The sequence below is a fragment of the Gambusia affinis genome, linkage group LG02, assembly GCF_019740435.1.
Source record: "Gambusia affinis linkage group LG02, SWU_Gaff_1.0, whole genome shotgun sequence".
NCBI lineage: Eukaryota > Metazoa > Chordata > Actinopteri > Cyprinodontiformes > Poeciliidae > Gambusia > Gambusia affinis.
The window spans coordinates 8,920,351-8,944,891 of record NC_057869.1 but is presented as its reverse complement, the minus strand read 5'-3'; the positions used below and the strand labels follow the sequence as shown (position 1 = coordinate 8,944,891).

The 24,541-nt window shown below is 36.1% G+C and overlaps 1 protein-coding gene across 3 annotated transcripts in view; it reads left to right on the top strand.

Moving 5' to 3' along the window:
- Positions 1 to 24,541, top strand: part of LOC122847252 (carbohydrate sulfotransferase 8-like) — a 162,968-nt gene that overhangs the window by 14,021 nt on the left and 124,406 nt on the right. For 2 of the 3 annotated variants that reach the window (XM_044144816.1, XM_044144809.1), the window contains exon 2: positions 12,045 to 12,238. In XM_044144816.1, coding sequence (XP_044000751.1) covers positions 12,045 to 12,238 — 194 coding nt within the window. Of the gene's footprint in view, positions 1 to 9,000; positions 9,403 to 12,044; positions 12,239 to 24,541 lie in introns of those variants that run through there. The other variant, XM_044144826.1, reaches the window with a different exon arrangement.

The window sequence follows — 24,541 nt, the reverse complement described above, 5'->3', positions numbered from 1 at the left end:
CTGAAAGGTGAACCTTTATCTTAATCTTAGGTTGTTTTTCCATTTTCTTCCAGTAGTGCTCTATATTCAGTTTCATCCAACTACCCAACTTTCCTGTCCCTGATAAAGAAGGGCACTGGAATTCAGAGATTAGCAGATTTAATGTTAGTTAATGACACTGCTAACACCACAGAAGGGATGGTGTGCACAGGGTAATAGCAATTAGTCTTTCTCCACAGTTTTTATTATGCAGGCCAACATGTTTTGGTGCCGTCTTCCACATGTTTGATTCTACTGCTCCTCCAGAGTTATTTTCATCATCCTGGCTGTTTCTATGTTTATTCATCTCTAAATATTTTTGTACAGCAAAATTACAATATGTTTACACTTGTGCCACTCTTTCCACTTTCAAATAATGGTTTCTGAAAAGTCAAAACCTTTGCTTGCAATATCCTAACATAGCTAATCTTTAAACTTGTCCTTGTGCTGCTGCTTATTTATTAATGTTATCTAAAAAATAAAAATAATAATAAAAAACCTCACAAAGGAGCTATATTAATTATGGAAATAAAATCACAACTACAAAACTGGTGATTTAGTGACTTCTGAAGGCAATCATTGCACTTGATTTTGTTTGGAGTTATCACAGCAAAGGGGCTGAATACATATGAACTGCACACTTTTGAGATATTTATTTGTAGAAAACATTTTTCATTCTGATTTACAATCATGCACTGCTTTGTGTTGATTCTCCAGAGAAAACTTTCTATGAAAAGTATTAAGGACAAAATATTTAAACTTTGCAAGACACAATATATGCTACAGATTTTAAAGCTGATAAAACTTTCTTGTGAAATTAAATGAAAAAAAAATGCTACAGAGTTAATAGAACCACATTTACCTGGACTCCTATGGAATGTTAATTTCAAAAGATAAGTTTATACACAACCACAAGCATCTTTAAAAAACAAAAATGGGTTTGTTTTTTTATTCTTTGTTACCCAAAAATGATTTAACACTAGCCCTTGATAGAGGGTCATTCTTTCAATTAGATTTTCATTTAGCACATTTAATTATTTGCAGTCTCTACACCTGATCCTGCAGGAAACAAATTTTAAGCAAAAGATTCAGAGTTTTTGTTGTTGTTTTTGTAGAGAAAATCTTGCACTTACTTCCAAAGTATTTACTCATCTGTATGACAGTTTATAGGAGTATAGAAACAAATATAGAATTTGTGTTATTTTAGATTACCTTGATTGAATGTGGCATGTGTTGCCAAAGGTAAGAATATGAAGCCAGTACTGAAAGTTATCATTAATGTGCTTTAAAATAAGAAACAAAAATATCCAAAGATAATTGTTTTCCCTTGAAGCTCTGTCATTTTGATATACCAACTGCACCCACTTTAGCAATAGCCTGTGTGTCTGTGGATACATGTGTAATTAAAATCAGGCACTTGCTTTTGACAACCTGTAATAACAAACTTTTATTTATAGGCTGATGAAGGCTGCCTCTGAAAACAAAACAAAAAAAAAAAATCACCAACTTTGCACTGAGTGGTTAAAAGAAAATCTGGGTGGGTGGCCAGTCAGTGCAACCACATGTAATTTGGTACTTAACCTTTAGTGTTCAGAGAACATCATAAACACAGTTTTCCTTGGTATTCAAGATTTCAAAAGCAAATTGTTGTACTTGTAATTGTACTAATTTGAACATGCTTTACAGGCAATGTTTGAATGAGTAAAATCACTCTGTTGTGTGCACACTGTACATGCAAACATCTGGGAAATCATTAAAATAGAACATAAACAGGACTAGTCTAATAATGTGCAACGCCTACAGGGCAGTCAAGATGGGACAATTCATTCCAACCAAAAATTCTTACAGGCTGATATCTGTTTAATGAAAAAGCATTTTTGAACTGTACACATTTTGTTTAACAGCACTGATTAAAACACTTCACCTTTACTGAGACATGTTGAAAACCAGTGGATTAGATATCATTTTATATATACATATATAATTTTGAGAACATTTCAGCTGTGAAAATCAAGTTTGGATTTTTCTTTTTTCTCTATCCGAGATTAGGCATCTCTTCTTTACAAAGGTTTTTATCTGTTATAAGTATTTAGGAGATGCAGTGCATTGTTTAAGCTTTGACTGACTAATACCAAATATCCTTTACATTTCTCAAACTGGAACAGCAGTGTTACGGTCAACCTCAGTTATGAACTTAAACATCAGTGGTGGTCACCTGGGATGCTAAACCAACATATTTCATAAACATATGGTGACATATAGTTCTAGTTAGGTGCCTTCTGTGTTTTGCATCACACACGTCACATGCTTGCTGAGTCTTGTTTTATTAAACATTTAGATGCAGCTGCACATATCAGCCCCCAAGAGAGAAGTATGTTCAAGGAAAACATATATATCATCGTTATCCATTTTGCTGTATCCCAAATAACCCAGAAGCAGTTATAACCTGAATACTAAAGGTGCTTCTTCAAAAAAAGTTTCATTTTTGGAGAAGCACCAAAATGCTTCTGACAGACAAATTGAGAAAAAACTCAGTTTGTCTGTCAGCTTCCGTTTTTCAAAACAAAGAAGTTTGTAGACATTTCTAATTTATTGAAGCATTTCTCAGATAATTTTAACTGTTAAATTTGTCCAGTGTTATAATCTGAAGAGCTTTATTGCTGGACAACATTTATGTTATGTGGTATATTATGTGGTTTATTTTCATAAAACAGCCATCCATAAAAAAATTATTAAAGACTGTAAGCATTCCTGTTCATATTTTTTTCAGTAGTCAGCAGACATTAAAGTGTATCATGGCAAACTGCTGATATAATTCTATAAACCTTTTATGCCCCAATGGTATGTCTTCTAGACATAAAACTTTAATAATTCACTAACAGTTTAGTTTTGAATTTAGTTTAACTGTCATGAAGTGTGGTGGTGGGGTGGTGAGGCAAAATGCTCGGAGACCCAGGTAAGAGAGATATGGTAGATTTAATAAAGAATACTGCTCCAAAACAGTCCAAATCCCTGGCAGCACTGCTGAGCGGAAGCTGATGCTCAACACAGGTAGCAACAGGGAGCCCGAATGGACAAACCGGACACACGGCAGAACAGAAGCCAGAATGAGACGAGGACCTGACAAAGACACAGAGAAGCAGTTGACACTAAATACACAAGAGGTAATCAGGGAATGAGACACACCTGGGAATAATCAAGGGGAGACAAGACAACAGGAGACTCAGACACAGAAACTCGAAATAAATACACAGAAAAACACGGAACATGACATTAACATTTTAGTGTACAGAAGGAATTGAGCTATGAACCTTTGCTTGCTATAAGAATTTAAAATTATGATAGTTAATTCCAAATATGGAATTAACATGAAAGGATAATCAGCGTGGTTTACTGATGTCATCCATTTTCACTGCATTATTTACTCTACGCCTGATGATTAGAATAAATGTAAATAAAAAGAGATAAATGTTTTTGGCCTAACAGCTACAAGATTCTGACAACATAAATATAAGCATGAATACACAGGGCTGCACAGTGGCGCAGTTGGTAGAGCTGTTGCCTTGCAGCAAGAAGGTCCTGGGTTCAATTCCCGGCCCGGGGTCTTTCTGCATGGAGTTTGCATGTTCTCCCTGTGCATGCGTGGGTTCTCTCTGGATTCTCCGGCTGTCCAGGGTGAACCCCGCCTCTCACCCGGAACGCAGCTGGAGATAGGCACCAGCAACCCTGCCGACCCCATTAGGGACAAGGGTGTATAGAAAATGGATGGATGGATGGATGGATGAATACACATTGAAACAAAGGCAGACAAAACAGAAACAGTCAACTAGCAAGTCAGACAGAGTAACCGAGAAGAGAAGTGACGTAAAGAGAAGAGGGAGGGAACAAAAATACACACTGGTGTTGATAAGATGCAGGTAAAACAATTAAGATTGTTCCAGAAGCAAACGAAATCTCTGACATCTGAGAACATAGGCTACCAAAAAGGACATCAGCTAAAGTGGATTTCTGTCAACTGGACTTAAGAAATAAATTTGCAATGCAAAAGAAAATATGCTTAACTGCAATTCCCACTAATAACAGTACTTAAAATTGGTTCCACACTGGAAACAGAAAAATAATTAACTCTTTTAGAGCACATGTTGAATCTTCAAGTGTCGAGATGAGAAGCTTATTAAAGGGCCATAGGGAGTATGTGGAAATAAACCTGTAAGCAAAATGTAGACCTATTGACATAAAATGTACTCTGGGCATTGCCCAACTAATGCAATTAGCTCAAACAAAGAAATCAAAACCAGTGAGTCCATAAAATATGAGCTCAAAAGTGAAATGACCCAGGAAAAGCGTATTGATCAGAAAAGCTTCTAAAAGGCAAGGAAAATCAAGAAGACCACTAAAATACACCAGTAATCATGCCTCCTTTATATGCTAGTTGACATTAGATCCTTAATGCATCACACTAGAATCATGTGACGATGGACACTAGCAAAGAACTCTGGATTTCTGAAACCTACGGACTGAAATTTAGTACCTCAATGGTGCAAGGCAAGCAGGTATCAACAGCACCACTAAGCCGGGGTTTTAACAACTCTGCTTTTGCAAAACATGCCAATAATATGAGGATCTAATGGGTACAGACATATTTGCAAACTTTTTTACATTTCAATAAGCTCAAACCTGGTGAATATAAAATATAGACCAGATAAGGTACATTTTACAGGAGTTCTGTTAATGGATTCAAAAAATAATCAGATAGTTTATGAACTATCAGAAAACTGCACATCTGGATTGGCAGAGGGAGTTTATCCATTTAAACTACAGGTAATGTACTACACATCGATGCGTGTGTACATCATAAGACATCTTTACTGAAGAAAACGTATATTACATCCTGCTCAAGGCGTGTGTCAATTAAATATTACTTCCTATGGTCAAACAAGGCCAAAATGTAGCTCTATGGATAAAACTTCAGTATCCCGATTCTTGACAAGAATTTGAAAATGAATTGGTGGTGCTGTTTTTTTTGTTTTTTTTTAAGAAGTAAACTTGATTCTACACACACTCACAGATGGTTTCAGAGAAAGACAATAAAATTGCAAGAACTATCTGGACAATCACCTGGCTTGATTCCATTTGAAAATGTAGTGGAAAGATGATAATCATAGAAAGAATTGAACGTCGGAGTGCATTGAAGCATTGTATTTGAAGACAATGCTTGAAAGAAGAAATCAAAATAACTCCTGAGCAATGCATGCAACTCATTTCTCATGAGTTCATGCATTTCTTGAAAAGACAGGGGATGTTCTCTCAAGTTGCCATATTAGTGCCTGCACCACATAATGTCACATAGCTTAATTATAATGATGTCCAAACCACTGAGCATCTAAAGACTAAGGGGGAAGAAAATAGGCTACATCAGTCAGTGTGTAGAAGCAACAGGCAAAAACAGCTCACAGGCCATTCTGGCTGTAGACCAGCCTGGCTGAGCAAAGATTCCTTTGGGACTCTTTCAGGATGCAGGTTGGAGTGGTGAAATGGAGAAACCTCTATGGATTGAACAGATGGCTGGTGGCCAGAATTAAAATGGAACAGAAGCAGAGGTGGCTCATGGTACCTGCATGTCCAGGACAGCAGAACCCACTCAAATTAGACGACCAGGATGCAAACAGGATATAAAAGGCAGGGGGCCTTTTGGTAGAGTCCAGTGAAATATATGACATCTCAGGTTAGTGGAGGCAAGTTTGGCTTGATTTTGTCAGAGCTGGGAAGTTGTTTTGGCAGAGGAAGTCAGTGAAGACATGAAGATTGGCTGGGATTCAAAAAGGCAGTAAATACTTGAAGAGATTCATAAGACAGCAATAAAAATAATAATAGGGTGGAACAGAATGACACAAAAGCATACAAAGATTCTTGAAGAAACCCTCAGAGATTTAAAACACAGAAAAGAGCCTTGTAATACATTGGTGGTCCAATAAATACCTGTGTGCAAAATGTCTAAATACATTTAATATTATTTATAATCTAACAAAGTTTTTACTGAAATAGTAAACAACATGCAGTAATAATTTGTCCTCATTTAGATATCTTTCAAAAAATAGATGCAGATTAAATTACTGGATTGTGTCTTTATTCCTGGTGAACAACAGAGCTACTGTAAATGTTTAATAGGCAAATCTCTTTTATCAGATTATATGGGCTTTTTGTTGTTATACTGCTTTACACTTCTGTCCAATCTCATAGTACGCTGAGGGTCTGATTTTCTTAGGTAAAAGTTACATTGACACATCAAGTAGTTTCTCTTTTAGTTCACTCTTTTACCTGAACTGTTCAGCAACCGATGCATCTCATCTACGTGCACTAGGGAAATATTTGACACATTTGTCAACACTTGAACAACTGTTTTATTGTTTTATTAAAAGTTTTGTTGTGCTAATTTAACAGATGAACCTTTACAGTTGGTGGATAATAATTGTTTTATTTCAATGCCATTTCCAAATGATATTTAATTAATTTATTCTTCAAAGACCTCCAACTTAAAGAAAACCGACAATTTCTAAAACTTATCTTATAGACTTAATATTATGTTTAAAGTTTTGTTAAAAGTGATAGAGATTGCATTAAATCTTGATAGAGATTTAGTGCAAATATAGTTCACACAGACAACTGTTGGCTTTGTGAAGGTAAAATGGACACATGATTTCAAGATAAAAAATATTTTTTAAAAAGACTGTTTTGAAGTTTGTATCTTCAAACAGATAAATTGTCGTCTATAATGTATCAATTACTGACAAAATATTTATGATTAGTGGGAGGCAATTCAAATTTTTTTTTCACATCAAAGCAAATCAGTGTTTTTAGGCTATTTCTCACTTGAAATATTGAACAAAATATTTTGGCAAAGAAGTGGTGTAATATGAGAGAAACAATATGACTGTTTTGTGAGCAACAAGCCATTGAACCAGCAGCAACAGAAGATAAAGGATATAACTTTCATCCTTGCTGCCAGTGATGTCTGTGTGTTGTTGTTTTTCCTCTGACTGTAAATCATATTGTTGAACAATGAGGAAAAGCCCAGATGTTGATGTCACATTTGAGTAATTGGAGCCACTCCTGTGAATGTGTTTTAAAGGGGACTTGTTGTGCAAAATTCACTTTTTGCATATTTCTGTTGCCTAGCAACCCAAAGCTGACCGCAGCCCCTCACCTGGCAACCCAATCATACATGTTTTGGTCAAAATTGTGTGAGAATTAAGCCTTTGTTTCAAAAACAGATTGGAATTTGCAAATGTGCAAAGGGATAATGACTTTCATCTGATGATGGGAGTTCATCCTGTAACAGGTAGGTTGCCTGTTCCAACCCCATCTCTCTCAGTTGCAGTGTCCTTAGGCAAGACATTTAACCTGGTGGTGTTCAGAGGGCCCGGTGGCACTGGTATATATGGCAATCTCACTTCTGTCAGACTGTGGTTACAGTGTAGCTTATCAGCATGTGAATCTTTGTGTGAATGGTTTACAAGTACAGCAACATCATGTAGAAATGTTGAAGCAACATTCAGACATCGGCCAGGAAGTTAAAGCTTCAACACAAATGTCTTCCAAATGGACAATGACACCAACCTTACAGCCAAAGTGGTAACAACAAAGTCAATGCTTTGACATGGTCATCACGAAACCCTGATCTCAATTCTATCAAGATTTTGTGGGCAGATCTGAAAGGGCATTTGTGAGTGATTCAGTTCCACCAGTTCTGGCAGAAGGAAAAAGTCAGAACTCCAGCAAACTACTGAGAACCTTGTGGAAGAAAATCCAAAACATTTAACCACTCTGACAGTTCAAAGGTACATTTACCAAATACAGACAAAATGTATATAAGCTTTTGATTTTGAAGACATTAATAAATATATTTTTGGCGTATTCGTGTCTCATTATTTGCCAATTATGAATGTTGATAATTCTGGCTCACTTAAATCAAAAGTTTGATCTGATTTAACTTTTATACAGTGAAACAAAAATGGTGTCTTTGTATTCAGTGCATGCAACATATTCGGTTTCTACTGTATAGAAATATTTATTTATATTAATCCATCCATGTTCTTAGAATCTTTTGCACTCATATAAACTGAAATATAGATTTTTATTCTCCTCAGCTTGCTGTTATTACAACAATATCACAAATGAAGTCAAGCCAAAATTAGGTCATTGATAATGAATCAGATGAAAATGTCTGAGTTTCAGTTTATGTTTTCAGGCATTTTTGCTTGATTTATAAACTTTGTAGTTCTGATTTGCTCTGGTTAATAATAAGACAAAATAAATAGAGTAGGTCTAGATCAGGGTAGCACATGGGGTTTACATGTAGTCTAAGTTGAAATCATGTTGCTCAGTGGGCTGTTCAAGTTTGTTTCAAAACATTGTTTTACAAATATTGAACTTAGGTGCTTCTCTAAGACCCTATGTTTTGGATATCAGAAATACTTTTAAACAGCTAGATTTATGTTTTTTTTTTCATAATAAAATAAAACGATCACAATCATTTCTGATTAACAGATTTACTCAGTGTCTCATTGCAGCTTGAGTAAATGTTGGTCATGTCCACACTCTTTATGTACCCCTTTAAAGACAAACTTAGACTTTAGTGTGCAAGCCAGGCTCCACATTAACAAAAACAACCCAATGCCTATTTATGTGCAGTAAAACTGTAGCATTAATAATCTTCATTCTTGTTGCATTCTTGCACTGTATCTCATTAAACCATCAATGTCTGTGATGCTCTGTTTGAAAATGCTACCTTGGTATTTCAGTCTGAAAAGGGCATCTAGAATGTAAAGGCCAAACCTGTCCACAGAATGAGTACCGTTCGAGCATGCATATGTGCTTATTGCATCTCTGCATGTCTTCATTTAAAGAGCTATGTTTTGTTTTAATTGTGTACGCAAATCCCAACAGCGGCTGGTCCATAGGGGGCGCCGGGGCGCTGTCCTCCGTCATGTGAAGAAGAAGGGGGCGGAGAGAATCTGAAAACAATCGAACATTTTTTTTTTTATAATGTATTTGCATATTTACCTTAATAGTGCGTGCCTAAATGTAATCTGCATTATTTACATGACCTTACCTCTAACCAGCTCCCGTCAGGTAACTTCTGGGTCGCTGTTGACTAGCGCCCACAAAATTAAGCTAACTAGCCAAACCTGTATGGTGGCTAGAGAAAAATTCTAAACATTTGACCAATCAGTATTGCAGAATTACATTTTTTTGGGGCGCTCAGAATGTCTCCCTGTTGCTTTGGTAATAAAGCTAATAATAATGGCGACGCATGTTGCCAGAGAAAGCTGACCGAATTCTCCACCTTGAATGACATTGCAGAGAGGAATTTGCAGATGGCCGGTAAGCTACAACTTCTGTTCCTCATCATGTTTTATTGGTTTCAGTAACAACCTTGCTCTAGTCTTTCTTGTTGTTTATTTTTTATTTTTTCTGTTTATCAGCTGTTATCAGTTGTTCTTTGCTGATAATCAACTATTATCATTGATGTGTGTGTTTTTTTATGTTGCTCTGGTTAGCACAGTTCCAATGCTAAGTGTTAAGATTTTTTTTGTTGTTGTCACTGATGACATTCTCATTTTCTTTTTTGAGTTTGGTTGATGTGATTTTTGCTGGGTCAAATGACCATTATGTGATTTTGCACAAGGAGGAGCTGAAGTCTTGTTTGGTGACTCGGATCTTTGAACACATCTGTTATATTTTGCTGAGCACCTGAGAGTCAGATAAATCCAGAGGGATTGTATGGTGTTGTGGTTCCAATAAACTAGTTAAATTTCTAGGCAATCATACTGTTTGGTGTTTTTTTGAGTCTTATTCAGTCTTAGCTGTTGACAGTAATTTAATAATTAATTCATTTATATTTTGCAAGTCACTGAATTTTTACTTTTACCTAATTTAACTCTTTATAGTATTTTGCTGTATGAAAAATACTCTATTACTGTGGAATTATAGTAATTTTAATCCTTATACTGGACTTGTAATAGAAATCTTACATTTAATCTTTTGCCACATCAGTCCTACCAATTTTTTTTTCACCAACCTACATGTATTCCACTGCAATCGAATACATTGCGTAGCCTAATTGTTGAACATCTATTTTGAATATCAAAATTAATAATAATTTATTTTATTTAATTATTCCAAACACATTCAGTAGGCAGAAATTTTTGATTTACAGGTGCTGTTTTCCTGTTTTTTTTTTTGTGTGTAGTTTGTTGCTGCTGCCGTTTTTTGTGTCTGCTTAAATAAAACAATAATTGTGCAAATTTACAGTGCCTTGTAAAAATGTTACTTTCTTATGCTTTCAATATTTTGTCAAGTAATATGACAAATTTCAATCTCTTCCCTTGGCATTTTATGTAACACCAATATGAAGCCTTTCATAATTGTGAACTGGAAGAAAAATTATACATGGTTTTCAACATCTGTGTTTTACCTACATCTATTTTATTCAACTTATTTATGTTCAGTCCATCGTTTTATAGAGTTTGGTACAACTGAAACCAAAGCATCTGTCTAAATTCACTGATAGGCAAAGACAGCATTATTCAGAGAAATGGCTTAGAGATCTGTGGAAACTCTGAAGCTGCTGCAGAGATCCACAGCTCATGTAGAAGCATCTGTTGGTAGTGCAAACTATTTGTTATTCTCAGAAAGGGAGTGAATAAAAATGCACACCACGCATTTCAGATTTTTGATTGTAAAATAATTTGAAAACCGTGTGCCACTATTCTTAGACTAGATGTCACATAAAATCCCAATGAATGTGTACTGCACATTAACTCTCATTTTCATCCTCATTTGTACCAATGTGCCTCAAAGTTACGTACCATGGTGCACCAATACACAAAGGCACAATCAGTTATGGACATACTTACACTATGGTACATAATCTATAAAAAGAAGACTAGTAAACTTTGACAGAAAAAAAACAAGCTCAAGGAGGAAAACACCATTAAGTAAAGTAGGAAACAGCCTGTTCTTCATGCTCCAACATTGATTGCATTACTAGTCTTTCCAGACAGAGCAGCTTTGCCATAAATCATAGCTACTTTGAACATACATGGCTTTAATTTCCAATCAGACAACATTACAATGATAGTGAGCTGTGATAAAATATCAGCTACTTTTTTTTTCATTGCAATATTGAAAACAACTGAACCTCCATATCTGCAGTTCTTAATGGTCCCTGATGTCGGTATCTTTTGTTGTGTAGAAAACTGAATCTCTCCAGCTTTACTGGATATGTTTTCTAAGAAAGGTCCTATGTACTGTCACGTCAAGCTACACACTCAGACATTTTCAGGAAAATTATTTTGCTCTGTGACTCATTCGATATCCTGATTAGCCTTGTACTTCAATTTAATGCTTAAAAAAAAAACACTAGTCCAAAGAATGTAGCAGAATGATTTTCTTTATTTATTCCCCAGAACGAAATGATGTTGTTATGGTATTAATTTCTTTTCCAAAATAAAATATGAGGTCCAATCAAAAATGGCATTTCAAGTTATGCAGATGTTCCTTCTGCTGAGGCAGTACATTGTTTACAAGGCTGGAGAAGGGACCAAAAGAACTAATTTACCTGTATTATTATTATTATTATTAATGTTATTATTATTATTACTGGGTTTTCATGTTGAAATATCTCTCGTCAAAAATATATTGAAACTTGTTGGTGAGAATCTAGCAGTGGGAATATGAAAATCAATCAATTCAGGTGTTATAAGTGTTTATATACATTGTAAGTGCAGCAATTATGGATCATGTTTTGTTAATGAAATCCTAACAAATTATCATAACATTTGTGTTTGTAATGTGAAAACCTTCAAGAACATTGTATGAGCTGAAGAAAATCTGTTTATCAGATTTATGTTGGTGTGTGTAGCTATGCCTGCTGCTTTATTTTGCATTGTTATAAAGATGGATTAAACTGAAAACAATCTAAAAGCAGTCGTCATTTCTCTCTTTTTTTAATATTTCCCCAGAACCTATTATATACGCACCATACTGTGCCGCATTATGGTGTGGATGAAGTTAAGGATGGAGATGGATTCCCTTTGGATACGACTACGAAGAATGCCTCGTGTCTTGTGGTTCATCCTGCTGTTTGGCGTTGGAGGTGCACTTCTCTTCCTTTACACAGAGATCGTGTCAGAGATGTTCCTACAGCAAGGCCCTGGTTAGTCTCTACTTTTTTCTTTGTTAAAGTTTGATAAGAATTTGTGTAGAGGAATACTTACTATCAATCTTGTGAGTGCTCATCTCACCTGGATGCGATATTGTAATAAAGATGGATTAAACTGATAAACTTTCCAAATGGAAACTAGTCTGCTGAAAATAGCTTATAAAGCTGAGCTTGAAATATATACTTCATTTCAATTACACAGATGTTTCCTTGCATAACTTTAATCTGTATGTAGGTTTAGGTATGCAGACACTTAGAAATGCACATAATGCCTATTCAATGTTTATTTAAGTGTGAGAGAAGAAAATAAAACAGTTTAATCAGAATAAATGTGGGAGGAATGATGACATTAATCACCGCATTACCTGACTTACTTCAGAAATATTAGGAAGATTTATAAAAACTGTCGAACATGAAATGTGTCTTTTTCTATTCAAAGTTATTTCAGATTTAATTTCTAAATGGGGAAAACTTTATCCTAAAATTGTGACACAGCCTGACCCTGTTTGTCTCCCAGCACTAAACAGATTGGGGTTTTAAGCAGCGATAATGGATGTGTAAAACTAAGCTGGTTCATGTCTTAGAAAAAAGAGATCAGCTATGAGCTTATGCACATCTTTGGCTTTGCAACAACACTTTCAACTAAATGAAATAAAGCATTATTTCTGTGCCTCTTCCCTCGTGTCTACTTTAATACTTAAACCCTTTATGAAAAACAATCCCTTTTACCTAAAATTACACAGAAATTAGATTAAATTATGCTAGCTTTACTGAATTTATATGTTGTAAAGCAACAGCTGAGAAACGCATCAAACAGTTTTTCCTGGAGATAAAATTCTCACCAACATAAAACCAGCAATCCTCTGAATATCTACAATATCATGTGTCAAGAGCACTGTGAATCATTACAAAGAGGAGCAGTGTCACACTCCACGGCAACAAGAGCCACTTATCCAGAGTGCAGTTTCCCCAACCCTTTAATATTCACTCGATCAGCACAAGCTTTCAGGTCCAATTTTGCCAATTCCTCCCCCAAAAAGTGGAGCTATTACAAGAACACAAACATAGCAAACACACCAGGCACCCTGCAAGACAAATTACTATTATGTAAGAAACAAAAAGAGGTGACAACTTTGATATAATAACAAATAGTTGGTTGGAGGAAACATACCATGATTACATCAAGTAGATATGCATTTTGTTTTCTCTGTGCTGTTTGAATAATAAAACATCTGGAAGGTAAGCTCTGGTTTATAATTTTGGTCAGAATTGAAGTGATGGAAAATGACTCACTAATATGGAAGTGTGGATTAGAGCTCTGCAGATGCAAACCAAAGTTCAGATCTGGATCCAAAGACTTACTACAAAATTAAGCAAAGTATTTGAGGGATTTTACCTACCTAAATCTAAAATTAGATCACAGACACATTTATTGATTGACCACAAGCATTTTCTTCTATTTAAAACAATGGCTGATGCCAATCATCCCAAGCACTCATCGCAAGCAAGCCCCCAATTTTACCAGCAAACTCAAAGTAAAGGCAGTTTACCAATTCAATTCAGCTCCAAAATACTTTATTAATCCCAAAGCGAAATTAAACATTGTTCATACTGGAAACACCAAGCCAAGTTCATCCTAATATGCTGAAGACCCACTCACACCCACTGAGTATCTGCAATATATCTGCAAAAATATAAAAATGTAATTTCTTGCATAAATCCAAAGTAGAAGCAGGAAGCTGAAATGATGAGCTGAAAAACTGGAGGTGATTATGAAATGATCTAAACTATTTAAGTAGTAGTAGCATTTTACTCATAACCTGCTGACAAAGATTACATTTAATCACACAAGACAAGTATATTCCAGGAAAGGACTTGACACACATGCATACCTGAGAAACACTAGTTAAACTAAAAGTCATGTTTTTTGGACTGATGAAACCAGGGTACCCATGCATACACAGTGGTAATGCTGGGCCTCTAACTTAGGACATTCTTACTGAATGGCTAAAAGCCAGTGCTACTGCTGTACCACTGTGCAGAAAAAAACTACATTAAAGTTAAATCAAAAGTAATTATGATCAAATTGTGGGAAAAAAATTGTGAAATTATTCTTTGGCTGCAAATTAGGTATTTTTTCTCATTTGACTGCTAGCAATTTTTTTTCAAAGGTATATTATCAGTTTTTAATGAGATTTGCTGCCTAAGCACATCCTTTTGTTTCTTCTACTTCACTCCTACTTTAATATTAAAGTAAGAGTTTCACTTTCCTAAATCATGCATGAGGGACTGTGTGCTGTATAAAGAAGGCATTGGCAACACTGCTTTCACAGCCTCACTCTCTGAAGCACAATGAGCAAGCAGTATCTTGCCTTAAGCTGTGGTGCTTCACTCTTGCAGAAGCTCATATCTAATAGAGCTGAGTTCTAATACATTGGGTGTCAGCTTTTATCTGCCTTCCGTTCTTTCTCTAGCTCTTTATTTGGTTTGTTTCTGAGAGTCTTGTATCCCCTGCATTAGATGACCTGTATTATTGCAGTTGGAAAAACTGCTCTTTAAAAGCCACGAGTTACACCCTGAAATTTGCTCAATAATGGTTTGAGGACAATTGTGGGAACAGCAGCCACTTTCTCACAGAGCGTTTTGGATAAATTTGCACCACTGGGCATTTTTTTTTTTTTTTTTTTTTTTTTGCATATGGCTTTGGGAATGATGACCAGCTGCTTTAGGGAGTAGAAGCTTGGTATGTTTGTCATCTCACGTGGCCCAGCACAGAACTGTTCACAAAAGGAGGAGAGAAGAAAACATGCGCTTAGTAGAAATAAAGTTCTTTCTGCTATATGCAATCTTTAAAGTGCATTGCAAAAAGTATCTCACATTAGCAGTTCATTATGCCACTGTAATCCTTTTTCATATATTTACTTTAAATTTACTTGAATTATATCTAACAACTCATCCACAGCACTTCTCTTGCTTCCAGCACACCTTTGAGGTGTATTATCTGTGTCACCAGTGACATGCTGTCAGAAAGCCAGTTTGAGAGTAGAAGGAGATGACGTACAGCGCAGAAGGTGCAATCAGTGCCAGTAACAATCAAACAGAAACAACTGAGATTTGACTCACATAGTAAATATTCTAGTAATCCACTGATAAATATGATCCAGAAACAAACAATGTTGCTAGAATGACTCGTTTCCAGATTATTCAATCTAGCTGAATGTTAGCTCAAAATACACCAATGCTGATGACATAAAGAGTCATTGGAAATGTTCTATTTATTCATGTTTACAATACCATAATATAAAACTGGAGACCTCGTTCGTAATATTATTTGAGAACATTGTTTAGACATTTTTTAAATGTCATATCTGCAGATGATATTAAAATAGGTCTGCATGATGTTAGGAAGACATCCAATTGTGAAGACTAAAGAACATCCTCTGTTCTTTGGTGTATTCCTTATTGTTGCAACATTATAACCTATCCCTTAATAGGTAAAAAAGGAAAAAGAATATATATACATATATGTATATATATATATATATGTATACTTCTGGATATGTCAAAGGATGTAGTAGTAGAGAACGTAAACAAAAGCAGGAGGTAAAACTAGAATCATGTCAATAAGTTTATTTAGAGATTATGAGACTTTTGATTTCCTCTTATGAAACCAAAAATTGTTGCATGTATTCACTCAAATGGGACAGTCAAATCAGTTTCTGAAACACCTTCAGGTTTATACAGGAAATTTAGGATTTATTACACACAATCACTCTTCCTTGTCTCACACTAAAATTTGTATGTTGAAAGTCATATCAGCAAAATCTGCAATAACGGAGAGGAGAGGTGTTTAATTGCTTTGACTTTTAAACAGTATTTAGAGAAACGTCACAGGCCCGATAAAAATCTAACATGTTGTTATGATATCTCAACTTGTAATTCATCTAAAACTTGCTCTAGCCTATTTTTCTCTTTGACCTAATGGCTAGAGCCAATGTTTAAAACAGCCTTCTGGTGAGATGTTGTCTTCAATAATTATATTCCTTTTGTGTCGCACCGCATGCCTGATGCCTTTTGTATATAAAGGGTGGGTTGTTGGTAAAGCCTAAGGCTTTGTAAACCTTCAATTCACTAAATGAATATTGTAAAGCAGAACACATGGCTAAATTACTTATACATACAGGATTTACAAATGTAGTTTTACATTCATTTAGACTCCATTATGGCATTCCTTCAATAAATTGTAAAGGGAACTAAATGGGTCAAGTCTCTTTGAAATATATCACCAGACTAATGTTACATAAACATATTATTGTGTAGCATCAGATTTAGGTATCACTTTCTACTCATCAGAAATGTGAAATTCATGATCTCACAACTGGAGAGAATCAAAGGCATGAATGTGATTCACATATTGTTCATGTTCATTACATTAAACTCATTCAGTAACTTGGAAAAGTTTTTATACCCCTTAAGCATTTTTGTTTGCCATATTACAAGCACAAACTTTATTCTATTTTATTTGGATAGGCCTGTCACGCTACCAAATTTTGCTGAGCGATTAATTGTCTCAAAAATTATTGCAATAAACGATAATATTGTTTGAAGACCTTTTACACTGATTTAATGGAAATAACGTAATAATGCATGCGATTTCCTCCCAACGATAGATACACTTTATTTCAAAAAGAACATTTAACACTGGAACTGATAAACAAAATAAACAAATCAACCAAAAACAATAATAAAATATATTCTCTGTCTCCATTAACAAAAAATTTACTTTAATTAAAAACTATACAACATAAAGCAATAGTGGAAATAAATACTGCGTTCAACCAAAAGAGTGCAGATTAGGAAGTCTGTATACTATATTGCCCTTCAGTAATCATTAGATTTAAATACAGAAGATGGGCACATCCGACTACCTGATGCAATAGTTCACACTACGTGATTTCTTGCCCCGATTTTCCCCTTACGACAATCTTAGAACGTTGGGTGTTCTAAGATTGTCGCTTTCGATTTTGTAACTGATCATCCTGTAGTGTGTGGTGTATTACTGTAGATTGTTGAGGCCGCTCCGATCTAAATCAGGGGTTTTTCCCGACTGGGAACGTTAACGCAGCCTGTTGAATGTGACAGGCTGCGTGGATTCCCCTCTGTACTTTCTGAGGGTAAATTACGGAGGAGAATCCCAAACAGCTGACACCGCACAACTCAAAGTCCAGCGGACATTGGAGATGATATGTGGAAACAACATTCATGTTTATTGAACATTTAATTGTCATAATAAAGAAATGACAATGGTAGTAGTTGTAGTGAAAGTGCTACGGCATTTGATAAACCCGGTAACTTTTCAGCTGTTCCTCGTTAACGTGGCATAAATAGGTTTTAATGATTTTCATTCAGTCAGGATGTTAAGCTGACACTTGAGCCACATGCGTTGCAGGTAGATTGTAGTAAAGCATTGATTAATGCTGGTATAAAAATTAATTAATTGGACTTGTAGCCATTATTTTGTGCCCATTGTTGGACACCACACGGCAGGATCAAACCCGATCGAACCGTCTCTCAGGTTTTGAAAATGGGCCGACAATCGGCCGACAACTCTAAGATTGTATAGTGTGCGCTGGGCATTACACTAAGGAAATGAGGAAGGAAGGGTCAGTGGAGAGCACCTGAGTTGAGCCTTTTTTCATTCAGTGTCATCAATAGAAAGAGAAAAAGCCCGGAAGAGACGATAAAGTCGATAATTAAAATGAGGTCGATAGTTTTCACCAATATATTTGCATTTGTCTCTAGATGCACAGCTACACTGGGCCTTTACAGAGAAAAGCAGGTATAAACCCTACCAGAATGCCTCTGCTATCTCCCCACTAACCTCTGTCCACATCAACTGTGCAAGGAACTGGGTTTTATGCATGAAGGAAAAATGTGATCTCTCTGTCAGAGGTCCAGTAATCCCTTAAGCCTTTTCTGTTTGCATCTTCCAATTAAGCTGTCTCTTAATGTAATTAGACTGTGGTGATGACCTCCACTGCAGCAGGTCACCACTTCACTCATAAGAAAGTCCACCAGTGAATGTTAGTGGATCTCTGTCGGTTTTATTTTACCTGTTTTTTTTCTCCTTTCATTGTGTGGGTAAAGCTTCACTAACAAAGGTTGCTTGTGTTGCTCTGGCACAGGTTGTTGTGGTTCTCCCAGAGCACAAAGAATGAAAAGATGCAGGAAATAATACCTGGTTAAAGAAATTCAATTACATTATTTTGTAAAACTTTAAATGCAATTCTAAACCCGTTGGCACAAAAAAGCCAGAAAGAAAAGCTTTGCTGTAATTGTCTGGATCATATATATAGTATATTGTATTTGTAGTGTAAACCAGTCCCAATTACAACAAACTACCATCACACAGTGAGTTTCTTTCCATGGTCACCTCAGGTGGCAGGGAAACCTTTTCTATTGACACCATGGTTGCACTGAAAAAGGAAAAAAGAAAAAATTCATTGTTATCAGGTGTCTGCATCACTGTCTCCTGAGCTTCCTCCAGACCTAGGTCATGCCAATTGGATATAAAATGGAGCAGCTCAGAGGCAACAGAAAGGTTGTGTGGTTTTCCATTAACATTAATGCTGGGGGTTGTGCCATGGAAGCCCTGCAACCTAATCTGTTTACCCTGCCATCTGATCCTGCCAATATATTCTGAAACAGATTTTATTTTCGACATTCCAAGACTGGCTAAGGGTTAGGAGGGAAAAAACTGCAACAATAGTAGGGAGAAGCTCAAAAAGCTTTAAAAAAAAAAAATCTAAATTTTTCCCTCAGAGTAAGATTTTTGGAATGAGTGCACACCTGAATCAACAATTTACAGAAATCATACTGTTAAAATAATAGCAAAATATAAATCCAGGAAGTCTGAGATAACCTAAATAATAATTTGTAGAAAGAGAAATGATGTAGGACAAAAATTTAAATGTTAAGTTAGGAAGAAAAGTATATCCTGTGTTATTTCATAATATGGTCAGCACTGAAAGTGCAGACCCCCTCCTGAGCAGCAGTGTGTGGCTTATCCATCCTGCTGGTGGTGCTGGGACTTTCAGGTTGCCCTTTTCCAAAACACCATGCTGGGAAGCCTTCTAAACTCCAAAGGAAATAGAACATAATGAGTCCAGACACAAGGTGGATCCAACAGTGAGATTGATTAAAAAACGAAAACTGTTAGTATGCAGTGATCACAAATATTGCCTGGTGGTGATCTTATTCTTTTCCATTGCCAACTAAGGCATTTTATATGACTGGTGGGGCCTTTATGTCTAAGTAAAACAATAAACTATGTATATGAGAAGCAAGCAGGGAACTGCCTTACAAATAGGCCAAAATAAAATCTTTAGTTCACATATGACACTGAAGCAGAGCTCAATGTCTGGTCTTCATTGACACAGCATAAATTCATTCTCTTAAATCTGACCTCCATGTGAAAAACATGTACGGTATGTCCAATAGAAAAGACACAAAAAACCCCTGAGAAATTCAATGCAGAAGGAGAACATAACTTTACAAAAGTGACATTTTTCTCTCTAAAATCTACAATAGAAAGCTAAATTTGTTGCAGCTTGACTTGCACTGTAAGTAAGCTAGAACTGTCTTTGTCTCCTTTTTGAACAGTCACTGAATGGTTCAATATTTGTTATCTGAAGCTGGCTTTTATCAAACAATACCTAGTAATACAACTTTTCTGAAATTCTTTCAACCTCATATCACACGCTCCTCTTATCTCCTTCTCATTGTAGCTCCCTCTTCTGGCAGAAGTGCCATAGTCTGTTGAATTTATCCTGGTGATGTCTTTTGTGGTGGCAGTGATACATAAACAGTAAATTTGTTTAAATGAGGTTAAAAAAATACTTTCAACCACTATCAGAGCTAGCATTTAATAAAAGTTAGAAGTTCGCTGAAATTATTTTAAAGTGACACAAAATTTTACTGGAGTGTACAGAGTAAAGAAGCAAATCAATCATTTCTACCAGCCTGAAAGCTTGCCTGAAAGCTTTCCTGAAAGTTGGTGGAGATATAATTTATCCGTATGCTTGTCTGCATAGCAAAACTTTGACAGCGGAGCTGATTTCATCAGACAGCAGTGGTGTGTTGCATAAGCTTTATGATTTTTCCAATGTTATCACAGCATCCATGTGAGTCTGTTAATATCAAACATAATGTTTCAGTCAGAAATCTTGTATTTAAAGCTGCTAACAGATCAAAAAACTAATTTCAGGAAGAAAGTGCTGAAAGTTTTAGCATGGCAGACATCTTCAAGTGTGTGGGAATACTACAGACTGGAGGAGACACAAACATAGAATGGGAGGAGTATAAGAGGTTATATAACCACTGCTCTCACTAAGGAAATATCTTGCAGCCTAAAAAGCAAAGGAGTGATAATAAATGCCATTGTTCAAGGTTGCTGAAGTCATTATACTGTCGGTGAAGGAAGGTTTTACAAGAATGCATATAGGGTTACATAATTATATTTTATAATATAATCATAGTGTTCATTAAACATTCTAATAAAATATTGCATTTTTAGGCTTTAACATCTTTACATTTTTTAGTTTTCTGTGGTTGTTGTTGAACGATAAAATCATTTGTTCTGTAGTTTTCTCTGGCTTTAATTTGTAAATGGATCAGATTTATGCCAAAACCCAATGTTTATTGTTCTCACATTTTTTTATCTTCCCTTTATTAACTCCAACACATTAGATGTTGACTGTCTAGAAGTTTAGAAGTGTTGAGGTGTGTGGAGTTCCCTTTGAGCCACTCTGTCATCATCAAATTGTGCCTGGATATTGAAAGAATTGCGGTGTTGTTCAAGCTTTTGGGTGGAATATGAAGTTCACCCACACCACTCTAAATGATCTTAAACAATCGTAAGAATCATTCTTAAGCAAGGTTTTATTGGCTGTCCTATTTTGTGAAGGCATATATCCAAATGATAATGTGAAAGGTTTTCACATCATTATAAATTGAGATACACCAACACCCACCTACTTTCAGTAAAGTTTGATGTCTGCTATGTCCATGAGGCTCCAATTTAAGTGATTTTGAAACCACCCCCTTCTGCGTGGCACCTGCACAAACCAAATATTCTGCACCACGCACCTCTGAAAAATTTAACTACATGGAGAGTTCTGGGTGGAAGAACATGGCAATAGGTCCTCTTTGTAAGATTTCACAAAGACAAAAAAATTTAAGGAATTGCTTGTGTACGATAACAGTGAATTGTTGACATGGTCTCATGTCCCCCAGACACTAATTGTATTAAAAATAAATTAGATGTGCTAGAAAAACAAGTCAGATAGCAATGCACAGCTTTAGCGATTTGTGGACTTTATGTTTTAAATGTCAGGAATTTTGATATTTTTATCCATCTGTCTAGCTGTCTGTAAGGTCATAATGTTTTGGTTAATTGTGATGGCTATCTTTCATGTAAATCATTTAGTGTTTAAGACAAATGATTTGACAATGAAGTAAAATTATTTATTTATCATAGAAATTTTTTTTATTCTCAAACCTATTTTGGCAAGTTTTTGTGCACTAAAGTCTTGTAAAAAAGTCTTTCTCTCAGTTTAGATGTATGGACTATTATTGTACGACAACCATGCCATTCTCCTCCTCTGTTAGAGTCATGGTTATTGTTCTGAAAGGGATTCCATATGATTGTTCCTGAAGGATAATCCTGGCTTCAGTAGCAGCGATCCATCCCCGCAGACTGAATCCGCTGTGCTCATTATCAAATCAGACTTTAACCCATCCCCTGTCAGCCAGTGAGACACATTGAATGGATATCATTGTGGAAGGCTAAGACTTCCATCACTGTAATCCCTGTACAAAGTATGGACACTCTTAGAGGAAAATGAAAAGTGTGGCCCATTCACCATGTGTGTCATTGCAGAGGGCACAAGGAATGAAGTTACTCGAATCAGTGGCCTATGCTGCTGATTCCTCAGCCCTCCCTCAGTCAGAAAAGAACAAAAGATTAAGCCCTCCTACTATCCAAGGTGATAACAAGCTGTCAACTTCTGAAATGTAATCTGCTGACTACTGGAGGAAGTGGTGGTGTCAGTGGAGTGGGCCGCCAGCTGATGGTTATCTCCTGAATGGCATGCCATTGATGGAAAGAGCTGTGGCCCTGCTGGCAGATACATAAAAGCCACTTCTGTCTGCGTCCAACAAAGGGTCTGCATGGGCAAAGGAATCCATACTGAGCCAATTTTCAACATATTTATATACACATATCCCCTCTAGACCTCCCATCACTCTCTGATGTGAGCCACAGAGAAAAGCCAATGGAAACGATAAAAGGCATGAATAGCGCCCAATAGACTTGGGATGATAAGGAATTACCCCCTGACAATGCTGACAAGTGATGGGATGCTCCCCTCTGTCAGCATGCCTCTGGAGTCCCTCCACTCTGTCTAAGTCCAGATTGCTAAATGTAAAAGCCATATTGCCGCCAACACTACACCCTAATGCACCCTTCAGTGAATACAAGGCTGTGATATGGGAGCTCTCATCACGTTGCAGCCAGTAAAGCAATCCAAACTGGCCATGGTCCAACCTTCTAACAAGGGTTCTGTCAAACAACTAATTACCTTCACCTAGATTATCTTTCTGTCTCTCATCAACCTTGCTTTTCCCTTTTGCCCACTCTGTTTGTTCCTTCTAAATGTTAAAACTTTAAAGTAGGTTTTAAATTACCCAGAGCTGCTGCAAGGTGGATAATAAAGCACACAGTGGCATCTTAGATCATAGTAATTATTAATACCGACAAGCTTTTATTGACATGTCAAATCTCTGTGTGGGTTGTCTCTTTGATAGGGTAAAGGATGTCATTTTCTTGTTTGTAAAAAAAGCAACTGTAGATAGTTGTTTGAAAAATAAATACTTTGTCAAAAATCATGTCAGTCTGTTTAATATTGGATTCCTCCACTTAACTGTTTTGACAATGACTTGTTTTTTGGCATCCAGAGAAAATCACCTTACTTTTTTGTCTTTGGATACCATGGATCTTATGGTGAATTTTGGTATGAAATTCTTTACTGCCAGAAGGCGTTTGATTAAATTGCCAAGACAACAGATTGTCATGGTACCAGATGATAATGGAAATGACAGGTCTTTTGGCAAAAAAAGAAAAAAATATTATATAGTTACACTTTAATTTATGTATTAATTGTAGGATTTGTGTATTTGAACTTTACTCTCTTGCAAGTATGCTGATTTATGGGCTGCAAAATGACTTAAGGTCTGTGGCTCAAGTCTCATAAACTATCTTTGTGTCATAATCGGAGATGAAAGGAACCCCGTAGGGACAGATAATTTGAGTAAAGGATCTGTTGTTCCCTCTGAATTAGGGACCAGCGCTGTCAGCCAGCCTGGTCCAAGCCACGTTTCTATTACACGGTTTTACAAATGTGTAACTAGAAATACAATTAAAAATACATGTTAAGTAGCCTGTTTGTGTGAAATTACTATAATAACCTATTTTCAGGAAGAGAGTGGCTGGAGAATGCATCGTCTTACCTTTCAGAAACTGTTGGAATTTTTCAGAAACGCAAAGTGTGGCGGAATTACGGTACTGCAAATTTGACTGGATCGTGGGCGGAATATTAAGGATTTAAAGGTTTAAAGATTCACAATTTTGAGCTACTAATAGTACATCCAAATCTGTTTTCTTGCAGAATTATAATAATAACCATGCAACCGATTCCCATGATTTTCTTCTTGATTTTTCAACAACAATGGCCTACAGAAGTTTTTTATAGTAGGCACAATGCATTACATGGATCCAATGTGAGAATGTTAATAATTGGATATTTGATTCGTTTAGAGAACTTGAAAAAAATTACTTGTGAACCTGTGATCTGTTCTATGGCAAAGTCAGCAGTTGTTTCTTTCCCAGTGCAAAGCAGCAAAACATTTCTCTAAATACAGATTATTAAATGCAGACAAAATACTGGTTGACTGATTTACCTTGCTGAGTCTTCCTTTTCTTGACTCACAAGTTAACTTTTTTTGACATGTACAATTGAGGACGAGCATGGACAGCCTGGTGCCTTGTGGCCCAGAATGTTCCCGGATATGCAGTTCCTGCAAACTTTGTCATCCTGTCAGGTACTCTGTGATTCATGTCGTCCTGTGGACCCATCTGTCTTTTCTCTGAGCAGAGCAGACCAAATCAAAGTAACCAACAAAGGTAATTTCTTCAAAACCGTCAGCTGTGGTCAGATGGAGAACCGTCCTCTGTTGCAA